General features: G+C 39.3%; 2 protein-coding genes across 2 annotated transcripts; both read left to right on the top strand.

Moving 5' to 3' along the window:
• The first annotated feature begins 5526 nt into the window (after positions 1–5526).
• LOC132888356 (extracellular calcium-sensing receptor-like) lies at positions 5527–10290 on the top strand. Its single transcript, XM_060924413.1, has 6 exons — positions 5527–5720; positions 6252–6540; positions 7466–8218; positions 8308–8535; positions 9092–9215; positions 9380–10290. Exons 1-6 carry the CDS (start codon positions 5527–5529, stop codon positions 10288–10290), a joined length of 2499 nt encoding a protein of 832 aa, XP_060780396.1.
• Positions 10291–13718: 3428 nt separating this feature from the next.
• Positions 13719–21614, top strand: LOC132888357 (uncharacterized). Its single transcript, XM_060924414.1, has 9 exons — positions 13719–13764; positions 18604–18711; positions 18981–19127; positions 19381–19520; positions 19649–19788; positions 19889–19982; positions 20759–20927; positions 21077–21144; positions 21291–21614. The coding sequence occupies exons 1-9, from the start codon at positions 13719–13721 to the stop codon at positions 21612–21614; spliced, it is 1236 nt and encodes a 411-aa protein (XP_060780397.1).
• Positions 21615–22874: the final 1260 nt, after the last annotated feature.

Raw genomic sequence — 22874 nt, forward strand, 5'->3', positions numbered from 1 at the left:
CAGTGCAGTTTGTTTGTGTGTCTGTCTGTTAACAATCTAGCGTCTAGAAGGTTGCACCGATTGACTTCAAATTTTCAGGGTAGGTGGGCAATGGTCCGTAGATTACCTGATTAAATTTTGGGGGTAATTGGGTCAAGGTGAAGGTCAAGGTCACCGGAAAGGTCAATCTTTCGGTCAAAATAACATATTTTCCATTATAACTCAAAAACGGTTGCCAATAGATAGATAGATAGATAGATAGATAGATAGATAGATAGATAGATAGATAGATGTTTACTATTATGAGAGCATATAGGAACTCCTATATGGCCTTTCATTTGGCACCATAATATTTGACCTTGAGTGACCTTGAAAGGTCAAACTCAAGGTCATGGATTTTCAGAGGGCTGTAACTTGAAAACGGTTGATGATAGACAGATATTTACCATTATCAACTCATAGGAAGTGTCATATGGGCTTTTATTTGGCACCATGATCTTTGACCTTGAGTGAACTTGAAAGGTCAAACTGAAGATCATGGGTTTTCAAAGGGCTTTAACTTTAAAATGGTTCATGATAGCCATCTGTTTAACATTATCAACATATAAGAAGTCCCATAGGGGCTTTCATTTGCTGCCATGACCTTTGACCTTGAATGACTTTGAAATGTCAAGCTCAAGGTCATGGATTTTCATAGGATTAGAACCTGACAGCTGATGATTGAGAAATATTACCATTATCAACAGATAGGTGTAAAATAAGTACTGCCGGGCGAGGTTTGTTTTGCCTGGCAACATTTGTTGACAGTGGAGTGGCTGGCCACGTTATATCCCAGGGTGCCCTCATGTCTGCATTACCTTCTGGCTCTTCCTTTTAGTTATGCTGTCATAGTTAGTCTTGGTGGAGTCCCTGCTTGCACTCAATGCACAATGTACACTGTTCTTCAACATTAGTTGAAAATGGGGTTACCTAACTCTCTCTCTCTCTCTCTCTCTCTCTCTCTCTCTCTCTCACTCTTTTGCTCTGTCTCACTCTCTCTGTCAAGGTACACATGTCACTCCTGAGATAGCAGTGATGCTGGCCTCTCCTGCTCTCTGGACCTGCCTGATCCATTTTGATGCCCTACTTCTGGCTGGAGTTCTCTGTTCCTGTGAGGATGGCCCCATATGTAGCTTTTTCTCATAAAGCTGACTGCTGTCTCTCTGCTTTCTCTCCTGTTGATTCTTCTAAAGTATCAGAAATTATGACTAAGTCCTCCTCCTTCTCATGTGTGCTGGACCCTGCACCCACTGCACTTCTTAAATCCTGTGTATCTGCTATCTCCCCTTATATTGCTCATATGATTAATCAGTGTTTTGCTTTAGGCACTGTTCCCATCTCCCTCAAAATTGCTTCTGTTACACCAATACTAAAGAAACCTGGTCTATATTCTTTTTCACTGTCCAATTACAGATCTATTTCAAATCTCCCTTTCCTAGCTAAAGTAATGGAGCGATTTGTAGCCTCTCAGCTTCATACTTTCCTTACTCATAATGATCTCTATGAACCCTTTCAGTCAGGCTTTCGCAATCTGCATAGCACTGAATTTGCTCTCTGAAGAGTTGTTCATGACCTCCTGCTCTCAACTGATGCTGGTCATCTCAATGTCCTTGTTCTCTTGGACCTCACAGCTGCCTTTGACACTGTACATCATGAGAGACTCATTTCCAGACTCTCTTCTTTTGATATTACTGGCTTAGCTTTAGCCTGGTTTCAGTCATATCTAGCAAACAGGCAACAGTTCATCTCTATTGGTGTTCATAAATCATCCACTGTTACTGTTGCTCAAGGTGTGCCTCAGGGTTCTATCCTTGGTCCCCTTCTTTTTATATTATATATTTCTCCTATAGGCCAGATTATTTATAACCATGGTCTTAACTTTCATTGTTATAATGATGACATTCAAATCTACAACACTATTACCCCTTCCATAGCCTCTGTTCAGCTGCTAAGGACTTGCATCACTGACCTTAAGCAATGGTTGCATAAGAACTGCCTTAAACTTAATGCTAGCAAAACGGAGGTTCTATTAGTAGGTACCAAAAGACAGGTTCTGAACTTCTCCAGTTTCACTATTGATGTTGATGGTGTGTCTATTAGTCCTTCCCAAGTTATAAAAAACCTTGGAGTTCTCTTTGACTCCACCCTTACGTTTGAACCCCATTTTAAACTAATTACTAGAATGCTTTCTTTCACCTCCGCAATATTGCACGTCTCCACCCTCTTCTCTTGGAAACTGATGCCAAACTGTTAGTCAATGCATTTATTTTTTCTCATCTTGACTATTGCAATTCTCTCTTTTATGGTCTCCCTGCCACATTGCTCAATCGCCTCCAGTACATCCAAAACTCAGCAGCTAGAGTCCTCACACTCACCAAGCGCACTGCTCACATTACTCCTGTTTTACAGCAACTGCATTGGTTGCCAGTTATTTCTCGGATTAAATACAAAATCTTACTTTTAACCTATAAAGCTCTTCATAGTTTCGCCCCTTCCTATCTCTGTGAGCTAATTCACTTGTACTGTCCCTCCCACTCCCTCAGATCTTCTGTCTGTGGACTTCTGACTGTCCCACATTTTAAACTGGCATGTATGGGTGGCAGATCATTCAGTGTTGCTGCTACTAAACTTTGGAACTCGTTACCACAATCACTTCATGACTGTTCCACTCTCTCTTCCTTCAAAGCTAACTTGAAAACATTTCTCTTTACCTCACACTACTCTTCCTAGTTTGGCTTTTTTTTTGGTAACTCCTGTGTAAAGCGTCCTTGGGTTTGTGAAAGGCACTATATAAATTGAAATTATTATTATTATTATTATTATTATTATTATTATTATTATTATTATTATATGTACAGCCCCTGATCCATCCTGATGCCCTACTTTTGGCTGATGTTCCCATCGCTTTACTCCTGTGAAGGATGGCCCCATACACTGCAAAAAATTTAAAACTGAATTTGAGGAGAAACTTACTTAATACTAGTGAAGTTATCTTGCTGCAAGGACAGATATTTTTACCTGATAAGACATCTTAGAATTAGTTGGTTGCAATCTAGAACTAGGTTTAATAATCTCAGAATTGGTGTCTTGTATTCTTCTAATAGGAAATGCTAGATCGTTTAAACTATTTTCAAGATATTTTCACTTGCTAAGATATAATTTTTTGCAGTGGTCATGGTCATGGATTTTCATAGGACTATAACCTGACAGCTGATGATTGAGAAATATTACCATTATCAACAGATAGGTATAAAATAAGTACTGCCGGGCGAGGTTTGTTTTGCCTGGCAACACTTGTTGACAGTGGAGTGGCTGGCCACGTTATGTCCCAGGGTGCCCTCATGTGCCAAATGGTGCCAAATGAAAGGCCATATGGGAGTTCCTATATGATCATAATCGTAAACATCTGTCTATCGGCAAGCATCATAAGTGTCTAGAACCATCTTTTAAGTGTACCTTCAGGACAGCCTGAAGGTACACTTAGAAGATGGTTCTGGACACTTATAGTTTTGCTACAATGGTTTAGGACTACAATTCTCATGATAGCATATTAGGACTGCAGCTGTCATTAACAGTTTTGCACTCAAGTCTCCATCAATGAACTTCAACAAAATAAACTACATGTCCTAACGATAATGAATTTTCTGGTTAAATAATTGCTTTTTTTTGACCAAAGAGGGCACACTTATAGAAGGGAGTTATTTATAAATCATGCTATTTTTTATCAACCAAATGAGGATGGGTTCCATTTGAGTTTGGTTCCTCTCAAGGTTTCTTTGATCATCTCAGGGAGTTTGTTCTTGCGACTATCACTTCAGACTTGCTTAAGTCAGATGTTTAAAATTTATATTTTTCTTGTCTCGTCTTCATCCGCTTTATCTGGGGCCAGGTCGCGGAGGCAGCAGTCTGAGCATGGAAGCCCAAACTTCCCTTTCCACAGACACCTCAGCCAGCTCCTCGGGAAGAACACCGAGGCGTTCCCAGGCCAGCCGAGAGACATAGTCCCTCCAGCATGTCCTGGGTCTTCACTGGGGCCTCCTCCCGGGGGGACATGCCTGGAACACCTCCCCAGGGAGGCGTCCAGGAGGCATCCGAAAGAGATGCCCGAGCCACCTCAGCTGATTCCTCTCGATGTGGAGGAGCAGCGGCTCTACTCCGAGCTCCTCCCGAGTGACTGTGCTTCTCACCCTATCTCTAAGGGAGCGCCCAGCCACCCTGCGAAGGAAACTCATTTCGGCCGCTTGTATCCGCGATCTTGTTCTTTCAGTCATTACCCAAAGCTCATGACCATAGGTGAGAGTCGGAATGTAGATCGACCAGTAAATCAAGAGCTTCGCCTTTTGGCTCAGCTCCTTCTTCACCAAGACGGACCGGTAAAGCGACTGCATCACTGCGGAGGCTGCACCAGTCCGCCTGTCGATCTCACGCTCCATCCTTCCCTCAATCGTGAACAAGATCCCGAGATACTTAAACTCCTCCACTTGAGGCAGGACTTCTCCACCAACCTGGAGAGGGCAAGCCACCCTTTTCTGGTCGAGAACCATGGCCTTAGACTTGGAGGTGCTGATTCTCATCCCAGCCGCATAATTTATTTATTTTTTTCCTGTAAATCTGCTTTGCGACAATGTCAATTATTAAAAGCACTATACAAATAAATTGATTTTTTAATTGATTTATATGCATGTTGTGGTGGAAAAATGTAATAAAATGTCAGGCTGTTAGGAAGAAACAAACAGAAATATGAATTTATTGAGAAGATGAATTCAAAGTATACCACTTGCAAGGGGGCTTTCTTGAATGAAAGAATTTCACCTGGAGAAGAGCACTCTGCCTTTCCACACCCAGCATTATATACTTGTCAAAATAGCATAATAGCACAACAGATATCTTCTTAATCTCAGGGTGTCCTGTCTTAGCACTCCTCTATCATAAAACACTGCCTCAGCATGTACACATGTTTTACTAACCAAGAAAATAGAACACAAACAGCATTCTTCATCTTGTTTAAACATGAGACACAGTATCTGACCTTCTAATTATCTAAGATGCATGAGTTCTCTAAAAAATATATTTTTCCCCTACACAGTGTCTCTGAAGCTTACCTTTCTAAAGATCACAAAAAGCATAAGGAAAATCTAAAAATTAGGTTTTCCTCTACAATGTATACTTGCTACTAGCTGTCTCCTCTCCAAAGAGGAGCACCATCTATTTCCCCACTGGTCAGTGAAAACATGATGCAAGTAGCACAATGCAAACAGATTGGCACAGGCAAGACCAGTAATAGTGGCTGTAAATAATTTGTGTGGTCTTTGTTGAATTAATTAAACCAGATATAACTGAGAGTTGAGAGTTTCAGGTAGCATCCTTAATGACATTATAAATCTCACCACCTCTCTGATTTGTCCAGAGTGAACAGTCACACCCAGAACACTCAGATCCTGTCTATAAATATATGAAGACTATATGGTTTGAGGAGTGCTCGAGCAAAACCACTGGATGGACTTTGGAATGTTATTCCTTGTACTATTCCTTTCTCTTAGCCTGACAAATGGAGAAAACTGCCACATTCTGGAAGACCCAGAAAATCCTCTGTTATCCAAAGAAGGAGATGTGATAATTGGAGCTATTTTTTCAATACATCGTGGAACACAGATGCAGTCACTGACATATACTGTAAAACCTCAACCTTTAATCTGCATTAGGTTTGTTGTAGTGGAAATGTTAACACTGTGATCATTTTGGGGAATCTGTAATTTTCTGCATTATAATAATCTGCATTTGTCTATTACAATCCTTCTAGTTTTCATTTTATATTAAAAAAGTAGGGTGGCATGGTGGTGTAGTGGTTAGCGCTGTCGCCTCACAGCAAGAAGGTCCGGGTTCGAGCCCCGTGGCCGGCGAGGGCCTTTCTGTGTGGAGTTTGCATGTTCTCCCTGTGTCCGCATGGGTTTCCTCCGGGTGCTCCGGTTTCCCCCACAGTCCAAAGACATGCAGGTTAGGTTAACTGGTGACTCTAAATTGACCGTAGGTGTGAGTGTGAATGGTTGTCTGTGTCTATGTGTCAGCCCTGTGATGACCTGGCGACTTGTCCAGGGTGTACCCCGCCTTTCGCCCGTAGTCAGCTGGGATAGGCTCCAGCTTCCCTGCGACCCTGTAGAAGGATAAAGCGGCTAGAGATAATGAGATGAGATTAAAAAAGTAAATTTCATACAATTTTTTATTTATACTTGTAGAATTGACCTCAGGCAATTCCGCCTTGCTCAGACCATGACTTTTGCAATTGCGGAAATCAACAGAAGCAACAGCTTGCTCCCGAATATCTCAGTTGGTTACAAGATTTATGACAATTGCCTTTCAAGTTTGTTATCTATGAAGGCTGCCATGGCTTGGATGAATGGTCGGGACATAACAGCGGATGATGCCTGCTCTGGAGAAGCAGTAGTACAAGCCATCATAGGGGAGTCAGAGTCTACTCCTACTATAGCACTCACAAGATCTACAGGGCCTTTTAAGATCCCAGTGGTAAGGCTCAATGATTTTAAGAATAATTTTGGAATCATTTATTTAACAGTCACAGAACACACTTGAAATATGCATGAGATGATTATCGTCATGTCGAGAGAAGTGTCTGCATTTAAACCATTTTATGTTTATTTTTAATCTATTTACTTATCATCAATCCTCTGATATGAGTCTCTTTAGCCTTAAAAAGTAAGAGAAACTCAATATTACTTTAAGACTCAGTTCTATTAAAGAGGTTAAGTATAGTAATTATGTTCAATATTCCATTAAATGTGCATGTTTATCTTGGATATCTACTTGTTTTTGAGCAATGTATGTTATGATTATGGGTGGCTCAGTAGTTATCATTGGCACATCACAGCCCCAGGAAGCTGGGTTCAATACTCTGCTCAGCTTACTGTCTGTGCAGAGTTTTGCATACTCTCTCAGTGTTTGCATGGGTGTCTTCTGGGTTCCCCAGTTTCCAGTAACTGTGTATTAACATGCATATTGACAGATTGGCAACACTAAATTGCCCTTATGTTTAAAAGAGTGCATGAATGTGTCACATGTTTGCCTTATGCCCAGTGTTTCCAGGATTCGCTCTCTGTCCACCATAAACCTGACCACGTCAGAGTGGTGAAACTAACTGAATGAATGTTATTCTTATGATCAGCATCATTTACATGATTACACTTTTGCATTTAGTGTATATAATCGATAATAATCATTGTTTTCCACAAATTATAAATTTTCTTTTGTGGTCTTCAGTTTGATGTTAGTTGTTATTTTCTGTGTTAAAACAAGCTCCGTCTAATTTTCTCTTGCGAGGACCAAGTACACACATTTATTTAAAATAAACAAACAAATAAAAAAAGACATTTGGTGTAGGATGCACCAAAACAGGCATGATTTATTATTTTTTAAACTGTCTTTCTGTCCTCAGATAAGTCATGCTTCCACATGTGACTGTTTGAGCAACAGAAAAGAGTACCCTTCTTTCTTTAGGACCATACCAAGTGACTACTACCAGGGTAGAGCGCTGGCATATTTGGTCAAGCACTTTGGCTGGTCTTGGGTGGGAGCTGTGCACAGTGATAATGACTATGGCAACAACGGAATGGCCATTTTTCTGAATGCAGCCAAAAAGGAGGGAATATGTGTTGAGTACTCTGAGAAGTTTGACCGGTCACATCCTGCCAAAATGATTAAAGTGGCTGATATTATTAAGAAAGGCACAGCAAAAGTAATTATATTATTTCTTGCCTACTTTGATATGAACTTCCTAATAGAACAGCTTATTCTAAACAATCTTACTGGATACCAGATGATTGGTGTTGCATGGATTTCTGCTGGCGGTTTAGTATCACCAGCAAATTACAAGGTCTTGGCTGGAGCCATTGGTTTTGATGTGGGAAAACTGAAGTTTGATGGTTTTGATGACTATGTTGTTAATGGATTTTGGCAAACGGCATTTCCTTGCTTGCAAACAGAAGGAAACGTTTCTCAACCTGAAAACAACTGCAGCAAATATGAAGATATTATTCAATTTAAAAATTACAGTAAGGATGTATCAGAATTGAGATATGCAAATAATGTCTACAATGCAGTTTATGCTGTGGCACATTCTCTCCACAACCTGTTGGGATGCACAGAAAACCAGAGTTGTGAGAAAAACAAAACAATACAATCATGGCAGGTAAGAGAAAGAATAAAAGGAATGCAAGCTATTTCCATGGCTGATTTTGTCATAGTTGTTTATTTATTTATTTGTTTGTTTGTTTAAAGGTTGTTGAATCTCTAAAAAGGGTAAATTTTACCACCAAAGCAGGAGAGCGGATTTGGTTTGACAGCACTGGGGCAACAACTCCAAAGTATGAAGTTGTGAACTGGCAACAAGGGTACAATGAAGAAGTGCTGTTAAAGGTTGTGGGCTATTATGATACCTCTCTGCCAACTGGACAACAATTTGTCCTAAATGATAAAGACATAGTCTGGGCTGGAGAGAAAACAGAGGTACATGCATTGTTTATTAATGAAATATAATGTAAACTTATATATATATATATATATATATATATATATATATATATATATATATATATATATATATATATATATATATATATATATATATATATATATTTATTTATTTATTTATTTATTTTTTAAATTAAATCAGACCTGGGCACCACACATGGGAGCTAGCATGTTCTCCCTGTGCCTGCATGGGTTTCCTCCCATGGTCCAAAGAATTGCAGATTAGGTCAAATGGCTACTCTAAATTGCCCGTGGGTGTGAATGTGAGTATGGATGGCTATTCTTTTGCTTGAAGTCAGCAAAATGGATGGATATATCAGGCCCTGTATAAAATTCTGCTTATATTGCACATCCTGGAATATACATGAAACATTTTAAATCAATATTATGCATCAATGTAAAAAGCCCAAAGCTGTAAAGCTGCTTGGATTTCATTTGTAAACAAACAATTCTGTCTTAACAGCTGCATAAAATTGTCTGCTGAAACCTTATAATTCAAAATGTTGTAGCCATGATATATTGTTCATATTAGAAGCCAAGGTCTGTGTGCAGTGAGAGCTGTCCTCCAGGAACCAGGAAAGCTGCACAGAAAGGAAAGCCTGTCTGCTGCTATGACTGTATACCATGTGCAGAGGGAGAGATCAGTAACCAGACAGGTAATTTCAGCTTTACCAAGTTTCAAAGACAAGTTGTGAATTATACATTGTGTATCCTCATTTTATTATTTAGAATACAGTTCCTCAACAATGGTATTAATAAATAAAACCATGAAGGTATTTTATTTTCCTTCCTAATGATAATAACCATGATTATTTTGCAGATTCAAATAACTGTGAGCAGTGTCCAGAAGAATTTTTGTCTAATGCTGTCAGAGATAAATGTGTGTTAAAGGCTATAGAGTTTCTTTCATTTACAGAGGTTATGGGGATAGTATTGGTCCTTTTTTCTTTGGTGGGAGCTATAATAACTGTGTTAGTAGCTATTTTATTTGTAATAGAAAAGGACAGCCCCATAGTTAAGGCCAACAACTCAGAGCTGAGCTTCCTGCTGCTGTTCTCCCTGACTCTGTGTTTCCTCTGTTCACTTACTTTCATTGGAGAGCCCTCTCAGTGGTCCTGCATGCTGCGCCACACAGCATTTGGGATCACCTTTGTCCTCTGCATCTCCTGTGTTCTAGGGAAAACAATTGTGGTATTAGTGGCTTTCAGGGCTACACTTCCAGGTAGTAATGCCATGAAATGGTTTGGGCCTCTACAGCAGAGACTCAGTGTACTTGCATTCACTCTCATACAAGTCCTTATTTGTGTAATTTGGTTAACAGTTTCTCCTCCTTTCCCCAAAAAGAACATGAATTACTACAAAGAAAAGATCATATTAGAATGTAACTTGGGCTCAGCTATAGGTTTCTGGGCTGTGCTAGGTTATATTGGACTTCTTTCTTTCTTGTGCTTTGTTTTAGCTTTTCTAGCTAGAAAGTTGCCAGATAATTTTAATGAAGCTAAATTCATCACATTCAGCTTACTCATATTCTGTGCTGTGTGGATTACCTTTATTCCAGCTTATGTCAGCTCGCCTGGAAAATTTACTGTAGCTGTAGAAATATTTGCTATTTTGGCCTCCAGTTTTGCTCTACTATTCTGTATATTTACACCTAAATGTTATATCATTCTGTTTAAACCTGAACTAAACACAAAGAAAAATATGATGGGTAAAGCATCTAAATCACTTTGAGAAACAAGGTGTTCAAATCTGTAAACAAATACATTGTCATTTATGGTTATGGGAATAGTATTGGTCCTCTTTACTTTGGTGGGAGCTATAATAACTGTGTTAGTAGCTATTTTATTTCTAATAGAAAAGGACAGCCCCATAGTGAAGGCCAAAATCTCAGAGCTGAGCTTCCTGCTGCTGTTGACTCTGTGTTTCCTCTGTTCACTTACTTTCATTGGAGAGCCCTCTCAGTGGTCCTGCATGCTGCACCACATAGCATTTGGGATCACCTTTGTCCTCTGCATCTCCTATGTTCTAGGGAAAACAACTGTGGTTTTAGTGGCCTTCAGGGCTACACTTCCAGGCAGCAATGCCATGAAATGGTTTGGGCCTCTACAGCAGAGACTCAGTGTACTTGCATTCACTCTCATACAAGTCCTTATTTGTGTAATTTGGTTAACAGTTTCTCCTCCTTTCCCCAAAAAGAACATGAATTACTACAAAGAAAAGATCATATTAGAATGTAACTTGGGCTCAGCTATAGGTTTCTGGGCTGTGCTAGGTTATATTGGACTTCTTTCTTTCTTGTGCTTTGTTTTAGCTTTTCTAGCTAGAAAGTTGCCAGATAATTTTAATGAAGCTAAATTCATCACATTCAGCTTACTCATATTCTGTGCTGTGTGGATTACCTTTATTCCAGCTTATGTCAGCTCGCCTGGAAAATTTACTGTAGCTGTAGAAATATTTGCTATTTTGGCCTCCAGTTTTGCTCTACTATTCTGTATATTTACACCTAAATGTTATATCATTCTGTTTAAACCTGAACTAAACACAAAGAAAAATATGATGGGTAAAGCATCTAAATCACTTTGAGAAACAAGGTGTTCAAATCTGTAAACAAATACATTGTCATTTATGGTTATGGGAATAGTATTGGTCCTCTTTACTTTGGTGGGAGCTATAATAACTGTGTTAGTAGCTATTTTATTTCTAATAGAAAAGGACAGCCCCATAGTGAAGGCCAAAATCTCAGAGCTGAGCTTCCTGCTGCTGTTGACTCTGTGTTTCCTCTGTTCACTTACTTTCATTGGACAGCCCTCTCAGTGGTCCTGCATGCTGCACCACATAGCATTTGGGATCACCTTTGTCCTCTGCATCTCCTATGTTCTAGGGAAAACAACTGTGGTTTTAGTGGCCTTCAGGGCTACACTTCCAGGCAGCAATGCCATGAAATGGTTTGGGCCTCTACAGCAGAGACTCAGTGTACTTGCATTCACTCTCATACAAGTCCTTATTTGTGTAATTTGGTTAACAGTTTCTCCTCCTTTCCCCAACAAGAACATGAACTACTACAAGGAAAAGATCATATTAAAATGTAACTTGGGCTTAGCTATCGGTTTCTGGGCTGTGCTAGGTTATATAGGACTTCTTTCTTTCTTGTGCTTTGTTTTAGCTTTTCTAGCTAGAAAGTTGCCAGATAATTTTAATGAAGCTAAATTCATCACATTCAGCTTACTCATATTCTGTGCAGTGTGGATTACCTTTATTCCAGCTTATGTCAGCTCGCCTGGAAAATTTACTGTAGCTAAAGAAATATTTGCTATTTTGGCATCCAGTTTTGCTCTACTATTCTGTATATTTACACCTAAATGTTATATCATTCTGTTTAAACCAGACCTAAACACAAAGAAAAATATGATGGGCAAAGCATCTAAATCACTTTGAGAAACAAGTTGTTCAAATCTGTAAATAAATACATTGTCATTTCAGCTGAAGAATGTTGAACTTGATCAAATAAATGTCCAATATAATCAACTAAACAATATTTTAAAAAAATCTAATTAAATCTTATAAGGATTTTTTATTCGAACTAATTAAACTGATAAATAATCAGAATTGTGTCTTATTATCTCCGCCCACATAAATATATTTTCTATTCAGCAACATACATGTTTATAATCAGGAATGTAATACAATTATCTCATTGGCACTAACAATTTGTGAGAGGTAATTTTTCTTTAAGAATTGGGAAGGTAAAAGTGATGTCTTCTCATATTAATAGGCCCCACTATATGTAAGCATCAACAAACAAACCAACCAATAAAAATGTCATGACAAAATAAACTTCACAAACAAAATATGATTGTACTTGCTGATGGATGATGCTCTACTTTTATGGTCTCCATGAAATCAGCAGAGGGCACTGAATACTGATATTTAAAAACACTAGCTCATGCACTAGCCAAACATTTCTCAAACAAACGTTACTCACATGAAAAGCCCAATGTGGCATTGCTGGTACTCATCATTCCCATCTTTCCAACTCAGAGAAGCTCATTTATGGTGGTAGCCTTTTTTCTTTTTCTTTTATTTATTTATTTATTTTAAATATTGCTCATGGTTACTGAGAAGTAGCCCATCAAAGCAAACAGCAGTCTTGCGATTGTGCACCTCAGCTGGATCCATGTTGACAGGCAGAGCCTTCTGTAATGTGACTGATAGCCATCTCATTACTACATGTTTATTATGATGACATTTTAACTAATCAAGACCTCTTTTCTAATATCACCCAAACCAGGATAAAACCCACCTCACTACTATGGCACAAACATCTGTTCTTGTTAATACATGGGGGAAAGGCAGGACAGAAACATGATTCATCCCACAACACAGTTGATTCAAATCATCCATCCATCCATCCATCCATCCATCCATCCATCCATCCATCCATCCATCCATCCATCCATCCATCCATCCATCCATTATCTGTAGCTGCTTATCCTGTTCTACAGGGTTGCAGGCAAGCTGGAGCCTATCTCAGCTGACTATGGGTGAGAGGCAGGGTACACCCTGGATAAGTTGCTAGGTTATCGCAGGGCTGACACAGAGACAAACAACCATTCACACTCACACTCACACCTATGGTCAATTTAGAGCCACCAATTAGCCTAACCTGCATGTCTTTGGAGTGTGGGGGAAACCGGAGCACCCGGAGGAAACCCGCGCAGACACAGGGAGAATATGCAAACTCCACACAGAAAGGCCCTCACCGGCTGCTGGGTTCAAACCCAGAACCTTCTTGCTGTGAGGCGCCTCGTAAACAAATCAGTTTAAAGTAAACTTTGGCATATCTAAAAGAAAATATCTGCCAGCTTATTTATCTGGGTGTGATAGACTGATGTCTGAGTCTGATTTGCCTGCAAACAGCCCACAGACATCATTTGTGAGCTGGGAGATGAAAGGCATCCCATCGTCTGTGAGCAGATCTTTGGTCATTCACGACTGTATCATATCACCTCGACTTTTACTAACACTCTGTAAATGTTTGGGAACTGAGGAAATCAATTGCTGAAGTGTTCAAAGTGAAATGTTGTCCCCATTCTTGCCTGACATAGGATTTCAGTTGCTTAACAGTTTGTAGCTTCCTTTGTCACATTTTGGATTTCATAATGCACCAAATGTTTTCAGTGGGTGACAGGTTTGGGCCGTCGGCAGGTAAGTTTAGCACTCGGTCTTTTACTACTGAGCCATGCAGTTGTACGGTAATACATGCAGAAGACAGCTTGGCATCATTTTGCTGAAATTAGTATATAACATAGGTATATATCATTCAACATTAACCCTTCATGCAGATGAGTAAAATTGATCATTTTGCCTATATTTTTTGAAACAGCCAAACCTAGAGTATCTATGGTTCTACACATTGCAGAATACTCATTCATGGATTAAATTAAAGAATACACTTGGGCCATCAACTACAGTCACTTAAGATGTTTTATTATGTTCATTTTAGATTCAGTTTTGGAGCAGAAAGAAAAAAAGTCATAAGAATAATAAATACCTTTTTTTTTAATATGGAGTGTAGAACTGGATTTTGAGATGCCTAGCAAGCTAAACATTTCCTGATTCAACATCTTGACAGAATGTGTATGAATTTTGAAGCAGATAGGCAAAGGTTTGCAAGTGTTTCACAACAATTTTCATATGGTAGCTTTAGACATAGCCAAAACCTATATTAGTGTTATTTATCCAAAACCTGTATTATTGTGCTGTTATTACCTTCTACACCAGACAGGGAGAGCGGTGGCTAAAACAATGACTCAGTAGTGTTCTCTTATGCAGGAGCCTAGGCACCTGTGTTCAGTTTGAAAGTGGCCAATCCGCATGTCCTTTTAAACCAGAGCATGAGTAATATTGGCTAAAATGGATGCCAATCACATAAGGGGAACCAGAAACAAGAAACAGCCATGTTTGTCAAGGCATGTCTATTGACCCTTCCCACTCACGTGACCTTCGTAAACGCGACCGCCATTTTGGACATGAAGTCGACTTCGGTTCGAATCGGTTTGAATGCGAGGAAGATGACAAACGAAAAACATAAAAGAAAAAGGAGTGAGATGCAGAAAACACCTTCACTATCCAGCGACGTAGGGCATTTACAGGGCGGGCAGAGGGAGAGGGATTTGCAAAAATTGAGGTTAGCAGGCTTAGAGAACGACGTTTACCTGCTTCCACCAGGATTGTTCACTGACGTTCGGAAGTACACGAAGCCCTCATCTTTACCTGACTTTGGCCCACATGATCTGTATACCTATGTCGTTAAAAACCCATCGCCATACACAGGTATTGATCTGAAAGCGTATAAGAGTTTGGATGCCTACAAATATTTTGTGTCAGGCTGCACAGCAAAATTGGAAGTGTTGTTTTGAGTTAATTTAACTGGGGTTAATTATTCCGGAGTTAACCGGAGTCACTGGGTGTTGATTGTGGTGTTAGTTTAACACTGGAAGTGCTCAAAAAGCTCTATGGATGGTGTTGTTTCTAAGAGTTAACTGCTTAACACATTGTGAGAGTGACTTTCCACATCCGGTTTCATTGGGCTTCATCCGTTTGGACAGTGGACATCTTGCATTCTTTCCCAGCCGCGAAAATATCATGTCTTAAAAAGGTAAGAATATATAATTGTGAGGTTGATTATATTTCCAAGAACGTTTTAAATAGGTGGGCTAGCTAAGAGGGTAGAGGTTTAAGCTGTTTAAACTAGGCATACAGCAAACTTTGTGTTTGAGCTATAGGCTACTCATTAGCGTTTATGGTTGATTATCAACCATAAACGCTAATGAGTAGAATCTGTAGTATACATAGAATATATATACTACATCATGTACAGGCATCCTAATATTCCCACTATTTTCTTTTATGCCAAATGAAATGCGTTTTGAGCATGTATAGCTAGTCTATGCCATTAGACTATGGTTTTGAATAAAGGCGGGAATGGGGAGTGGGTAGCTGCTAGCTAGGGTTCTAGAATCTATCGTGGTCTATTTGAAAATGCAACGGTTGCCACCATCTTTTCTTTCTGCAGGCTTTCATGAGCCAATATTGCTCACGTAGCATGTAGTAATTATACTATAAGTAGAAGTAATGTGTGTGGTCTAGCAGACTACTACCACCGCAAATTCTTCTGAAAAGGTAAGAATCATTTACTAGAGAGAGCCTTTTAGCGAATGGTCTGTCCTTTCCCTTTATCAGTGTTCATGAGCCTTGCTAATGGGAACTCCATCAGGGCTAGCAGTCAGGATTATCAAAGCATATTCCAGCCTTCAATGTCGGTACTCGTTTCTTTCGTTGGGCAGAAACAGCAGTATTAGAAGAAATAAGGCACTTTAATATAAGTTGTTTGACCTGGAGATGTCAACAATGTTTATGCTTTATTGTGGTCAAATTCAGCCTGGTCATTCTCATGATATTTTTCTCATGATATGTGGCAGCCGCTGCAAGCACCACAGGTGCTTGCACAAAGAGGGGGGTCCGGGGGCTTTCCCCCGGAAAATTGATTTTTCAATTCATATTCGTGCATTCTGGTGCATTTTAAGGTGAAATTAATGAAAATAAGATTATTCATATTTTGCTAACATTAGTAAATCTTTGTTTGTTCACATTGATATTTTATTGTTTGCATTTCTTGTTCTATCAATTTCTAAGTTACATTTAAAAATTTCCTTTGTTCTTGTTCTCTGTTCGTTTAACACATGCTGTTGATTACTGTTTTACATTAACAATTGTTTGTATAAGTTTTAGAATAAGCTAAGTTTTGCCTCACCATGCAACTAACTTGTTTATAGAATAAGCTTTGCCTGTAACCCACCCTGTGTGATGGAGACATATTTTCCTTTTTTGTCATGGTTTCAACTTTGGCTCACATATTCTCAACATTGTAGATATTGAATTCTCTCCACTATAGATATTCTAATAGAAATAGAAGTACAATGAACTTTTTAAATACACCTTTATATAATAGCCACAAGGCACACACAGGCCAGTCCCAAGTCTGGATGAAAGGTGAGGGTGGCATACTAACCCTTATCATGCTGGATTTAAATGGGCATTTTTATTGCCCATGAAGAAGTTTTATTTCTTAATTAATAAAATATCATGAGAATCACTGACAAACCATACATTTCCTGAAAGGGTGGACTTTGGGAAATAATCTAGTGAGATTTTTGCAAAGCCTTACCTGCTCGGGGGTGATTTATAACCCTAATTACCTGTTAATTAGCTTATTAACAGGTATGCTCAGGTGAGCCAAAAAGGGGTGAAATGTTGTATTTTTTTAATAAGACAAGATATAAACACCAAATTTTCAGGATATGTCCTTGGGGGAACTAGTAGTACATTTTTGCAAATTCAGCTCATTTGCATAAACCGTTGCCATTGCAACAGCAGATACCCAAGCAACTGGGGGTATACTGGGTTTAGCATGGTCTGGTTGTACCAGAGAGGATCAGAATAGTTATTTTTATTGTAATGAACTAATGTAGACCTAGTTTGGCTATTTTGATAGATTTCATTATCTTTGGATATTTGAATAATATAATATATGGGATCAGATCTAATTTACCACATTATTTTATCTGTTCTTCTATTTCAGTCATAGCAACCAACATTTATACTTCATTCTTTGATCACTAAAAGTTGATACACGTGTAGCCATATTTCTTAGCAGTTTATCCTGAAATTGATATTAATATACAAAGTCTGAACGATTTTACACCATCTGAAGCTAAAGCGCGTGTGTTGAAATGCTGACGATTTGGCAAGTTGTAAACCGAGCGTGACGTCGCATGCTCTGATTGGCTGCTGAGTTCAAAATGAAGCTGTTCGTTAACACCCGATAGTTAATTTATGCACGATCGCATTTAAACTGTTGACCTGGCCTTTGGCCAGGTTAGGGAGCGTGGAGTTTGAACATATTTCTATTTGAATTTCACCGTTCTGATGGTCTCCTTGCCGCAACTGTCTTCTTCTACAAGATGATATTTTCCTGCCAAAATGACGCTTCCGAAGAGCGCCGAAGATGCACGAAGACAACACACTCCTGCGGAGGAGCGGAGCGTGACGAAAACAAAGATGGCGGACCTCGTATCGAAAAGGTGCATTTTATGAACAATTTCTTCACAATTCTGGGTAAAATATGAGTAATAAAATTTGTTAATTTGTATCGAAAATGTACTGGCCCGCCCGGGCCACTGTTTGGCCAAATTTAGTGGCCCGAAAGACGTAAAAAACACCGCCGGGCCATCGGGCAAGTGCTAATGTTGAGCCTTGCTAAGGCGGTGACTACATTGTAATAGATGGTTTCTGCTGTTTTCTGAATGTTTCTTTATTATCCGTACAAATATAGGCTACCTGATATGTTAATCCCTTAATGTTGTGTATTAAATGGACTGCATGACCACAGTAGCCGTTCTTGCTTTCCCTCGGAATGTTCGTGTTTGGCCAGAGAAACATTTCAGACACAGTGTCAATACATTGAGAGAAACGGACTTGGAGATTTATCAGATTCAGAAGTCGCGTTGATTAGGTGACACTTATAATTCGTTCTGAGAAACGATTTTAGTTGAAGATTTCCATTGCTCCCCACCTTTGTTACTTACAGCTGCTAAGGGGCCATTTAATGTTACATCCAGCTAATAGGTGAGCTAATATCACATAAGAGTAAATCAAATTGCCTCTCACTGGCGCGATAACGTCTGGACGCTTACTAAGTGATAGTGAGTTGGTATACTACAACAACGTTGTCCATATCCTGACATAAACAGTCTTAATAAAACTTCTGTTAGCTTATTTGAGCCTCATTTCATAGCTCAGCGTAGACAACTCTACACTTTGTGTCTCCTTTTAGGTAAGGAGAAATGAAAAGCTTAATTGGATTAAAATGTATTGATTCAATGAATGGGTATTTTCTAAAATGTGAAAAGCTGTGTACTGCAAATGTTTCTTCCCTTTCACTTCAAAATCGTTATCTATTTTGCATTTCTAAATATATTACAGGTGCAGTTTTGGGAGACCATGCTACTGAAAGTAAAGTATCGGAATGTGAAGAAGTACAGTATGTCAGTTGGCACTCAGGTATCACCTATGAAGACTTCATCAGTAAAGGTAAGAGCTTGATGATTGATGCCATAAGACATGATACCTGAGTCTGTTACTCTCAATAGGTGTTTTTTTTTCTGTCGGTATGTCATTCCAAAGACATTGTTGTTGCATATTTGGGTGATTTTAGGAAAGGAAAAAAATCATCCCAGTTAATAACAACGGTGTCTCACGAAGATAACAATACCATTGTATACAAGGATGGCAATGTAGGGTTATTTGAAGCTACATGTATATAGATAGATAAGATCAGTCATTGTTTCTCTTTCCTACAGTCAAAGAGAAGTTTGGCCTTCCTGACGCCACTGAACTTGACGTGTTCGATGATACGGACACAGCAGTTGATGAAGACATTATCACTGAATTATTGGAGTCCAATCCAGATGTATGCTTGACAGTCCGTGAAAAAACTTCAGATGAAGGTATTAGTCTTGTGCTGGTAATGAAGACTACGTAGATAACAGTGTGCAGTGTTTTTGCTCCGTGATGCAGCTGGCATTGAACTGACAACATAAAATTTAGCTAAATTTTCAGTACTTCATTGCATAGGAATTGATGTACGGTACACTACTGAGAATTGTTAAGAAATTGGAATGCTACCACAACATCTCATGTCAAAATGGATACTGCCAAATATTAATCAAAGGATCTATTGTACAGTTTTCTCTCCTTTAGACCATTCAACACCTTCTACTTCAGATACTTCATCTTCTCTCACGGACACCCTGTCCCTTTCATCAAGCGACAGCGACCTCAGAGATAAAGGCATTCCTACAGGCCGTAGTAGGTCAAGCATAGAAGGTAGTCCCTCTGCGGTGAAGACGCCTCTGTCAGACACTGCAAAAGAGGTAACATTTTATGAGTACTGTCATTTGGTGCTTGATAATTTACATGGTATAATGTTGTTTAATAATGATAACTACTTTTGCTTATTCTGTGTAAGCAGATGGTCAAAAATGCCTTGCTTGGGAAATCTGGAGGAGAGGATATTCTTGAGGAGTATAGATCAGAAAACTCACTGAAGCACCACACCAGGAGGCAGCTTGTCAACATATTGGCAAGTCATATGACTGAGAGACATGGGTAAGACCTAGCAAAATGAACTTTGTGAAGGGCATAGATTTGTGCAACAATATTATCCCACCCGTCAGTACCAAGTGAATTTCTTGTCTTTTCACTATAGACATATTCCCACCCGCCAGCAGAGGGAGAAATACGCGCTAGGAATCGTTACACTTTTTCCTGCACTGAAGGATCCATTCTCATCTAAAGGCTATGTAAGTTTTGCAGTGATGGTGAGAAAAAAATGGTTTTCATTGGAAGGTAGCTAATACAACTGATAGGATGATTATTGCTGATTTTTATTAATAGCAACTGAAGCAAGACACTCATTTGAAACTGGAGTATGCTATGAACTTCTATTTGAAAATGCAGAAGAATCATAGAGATAATGGCCTGCTTTTATATAAGTGATTATACTTTTGTTTCCTTTTGCCGTGCCTGATGCAAGACTATTTCAATGTTCTTTCATTTGTTGCAGGAGCATTTTTATGATGCTGAGAAAGGCACCGGATATTTGGCGTGGCGTCTGAAGACAATGAACAGGGCTACAGGGAGGAGGCCAGCAAAGGAGCCGTCACTGCCTAAAGACCAAGGGCCGAAACGGAGAAGGAAGGCAACAACACTGCCCGAGCAGCTTGATGGTGATGACTGCAGCGAGGCCATTTCGTTTCTTATTCACACCCCTGAAGAAGCAAGTGTGCTGGAGAAAATGAAGATGACGTTTCAATATCGACAGGACTTGGTGCATGACCCAGAAAGAAGCGCTGATGTCTTCAAAACTTTCCCACGCTTTCTGGATGTCAAAGGACTTGTGAGTAGAACATTTCTTTCATTTTAATTTGTGATATTTCATACTTCAGCCTTAGCGTTATTGAATGTATCCTGTTTGTGTGGTTTTGAGAATTTTGTTCAATCACATAGTGTGTAAGCAGATGCAGCATAAGCAATACCAAACCTTGGCTCATTATGTTATCATTTGTGTGATTAACAGGTAAATCTAGACTTCACCCTGCTGTTTGGTATTGAAACAAGTTCCAAGTTGCTTAACAAGTGGGACACAACATTCAAGTTAAAGATCATCAAAGAAGCCACCCAGCTGACTCAATCAACTGATCTGTGCCGTCTGTTAAAAGCGGCTGAGAGACACCCAGAGAATGATTGTAAGCTTGCACGTAGTGTTTGTACAGTATAAGTTATACTTGTTTAATGTTTTCTGTTCATATGTTAATCACAGACTTTTTTTCTCTGATAGACTGGGACAGTGACATGGCTACTCTGCTGCTGCTACTTCATCTTTTGCCTCCCACAGCTGGACTCAAAAAGAGGACCAAGATCAGCCCAAGTGATGCAGCTGATAAAATGGTGCTCTTCCACAAGGTAAATTCCTTGTAAAATGTACCAGACATACTCGTGTTTGTGAGGAATGACCTAGTAGGGAACATGATCTCAAACCAATAGTCATGTCAGAACCAGATAAGTCACTCGAGATGGTCTTGTTTTGTTTTTTATTATGTGTTTTGCAGTCATGCAGCAGCATAGATGAACATCTACAAGAGAAAGAAGGAAAGCAGCCAGTCATCCTTGCGGTTGGCTGTGCCCGCAACAAGATCGACACCTACTACATCGCCGTTGACAAACAGCTCATTCCATGCCATGCCAGCAGCTCCCTGAGTGCTTTTCATGAACTTTTCAAATGCCACTACGTCTTCAACCTGTTGTATGCTGAGTCTCTGGTCCATCTGTACACCTTTGTACAGACCGCTGTATTCAACATCGATGTAACCTCCACAGAAGAGTCACCACGTGTCCGTGAGTTGCGTGCCAAGATTTTAAATGACAATGTATAAGTGTTTTATCTGTCAAGCCTTACATACCACCAGTCAGGCTTTAATAAGTCACTTGCGGATAGGACACAGTTTTTACCCAAGCACCAAGTTCAAATTATTTTGTTCCCAGGATGCCTGTCGGCGTCAGTTCAGTACATACGCAGGTTTGAAGGAACATTTAAAATACTGGCCATTGTAATGTTTTATGTCACGGTGATGAGGCAGCAACAGAAGAGTTGTTTGAACCTGATTCTGTCATTTCACAAGATCCTATTGGAGGAAACATTGTCATGCAAAATGCTGGGTGTTCTGAAAACAGTGGATGTGATCAGTGTATCAGTGACAACACGAAAGACATTTGTGCTGCAATTATTTCTAGACTCAATGGTAGTGGTGTGGCCAATAGTGTAGTATCAACAGTTGTTAGTCATTTAGAAGATTTTGCAGAAGGACTTCATTCTGAGTTTAAGCATAAAGTATTGTCTGCTATACCAGTTGATAATCCTATCAGACCTAAATTGGAAGAATGTCTTGAAACTTTTGAAAACCCCGTTGAGAACTTTAATACTGAAACTAAAAGAAAGAAGTATTTAACCCTTTGGTGACTGACCCCTTGAAAATGGTTCCTCCAGGAACGATGACGTTTCAGTTGTCAAGACAACGGAAAAACTAAAATACAAAAACAGAAAGATACGTCACAATGCTCTTGTGCACAAAACAAAACGCTCTTGTATTTGTATTTTAGTTTTTCCGTTGTCTTGACAACTGAAACGTCATGGTTCCTGGAGGAACCATTTTCAAGGGGTCAGTCACCAAAGGGTTAAGTGAAAAATGGGGAATCGTGGACCCCGTGGAAAAAGTGTTAGGATTTCGTTATGATTCAAGACTCAATAAAGGTACGGGTACTTTTGATCAAGTACCAGTAAAAGACACTTTTGTGTATGTTCCAATTTTGGAAACAATCAAATTTATCTGTCGCAATTCTTATATTTGTGGACTGCTTAACACACCCTCTGTATCAAATGAAAACCGATATGAAGACTTTTGTGATGGAAGTTACTTTAGATCACATCCATTGCATAGTTGCCAACATTCTGAAATTGTAAATAGTAATACAAGGTTGGGTACTGAGTCTCGGGGGGGGGGGGGGCAAAGCCCCCCCCACCGCCAAAGCTTTCTAGCAAAACTACCCTGAAAAATCACACAAACAAAATAGTTTGACAAAATTTATTCTACAAACTAAACTATCATCTTACATTATTTTGCAAAGTTCTTTTCAAC

The sequence above is a fragment of the Neoarius graeffei genome, chromosome 6 (assembly GCF_027579695.1).
Source record: "Neoarius graeffei isolate fNeoGra1 chromosome 6, fNeoGra1.pri, whole genome shotgun sequence".
Classification (NCBI taxonomy): domain Eukaryota; kingdom Metazoa; phylum Chordata; class Actinopteri; order Siluriformes; family Ariidae; genus Neoarius; species Neoarius graeffei.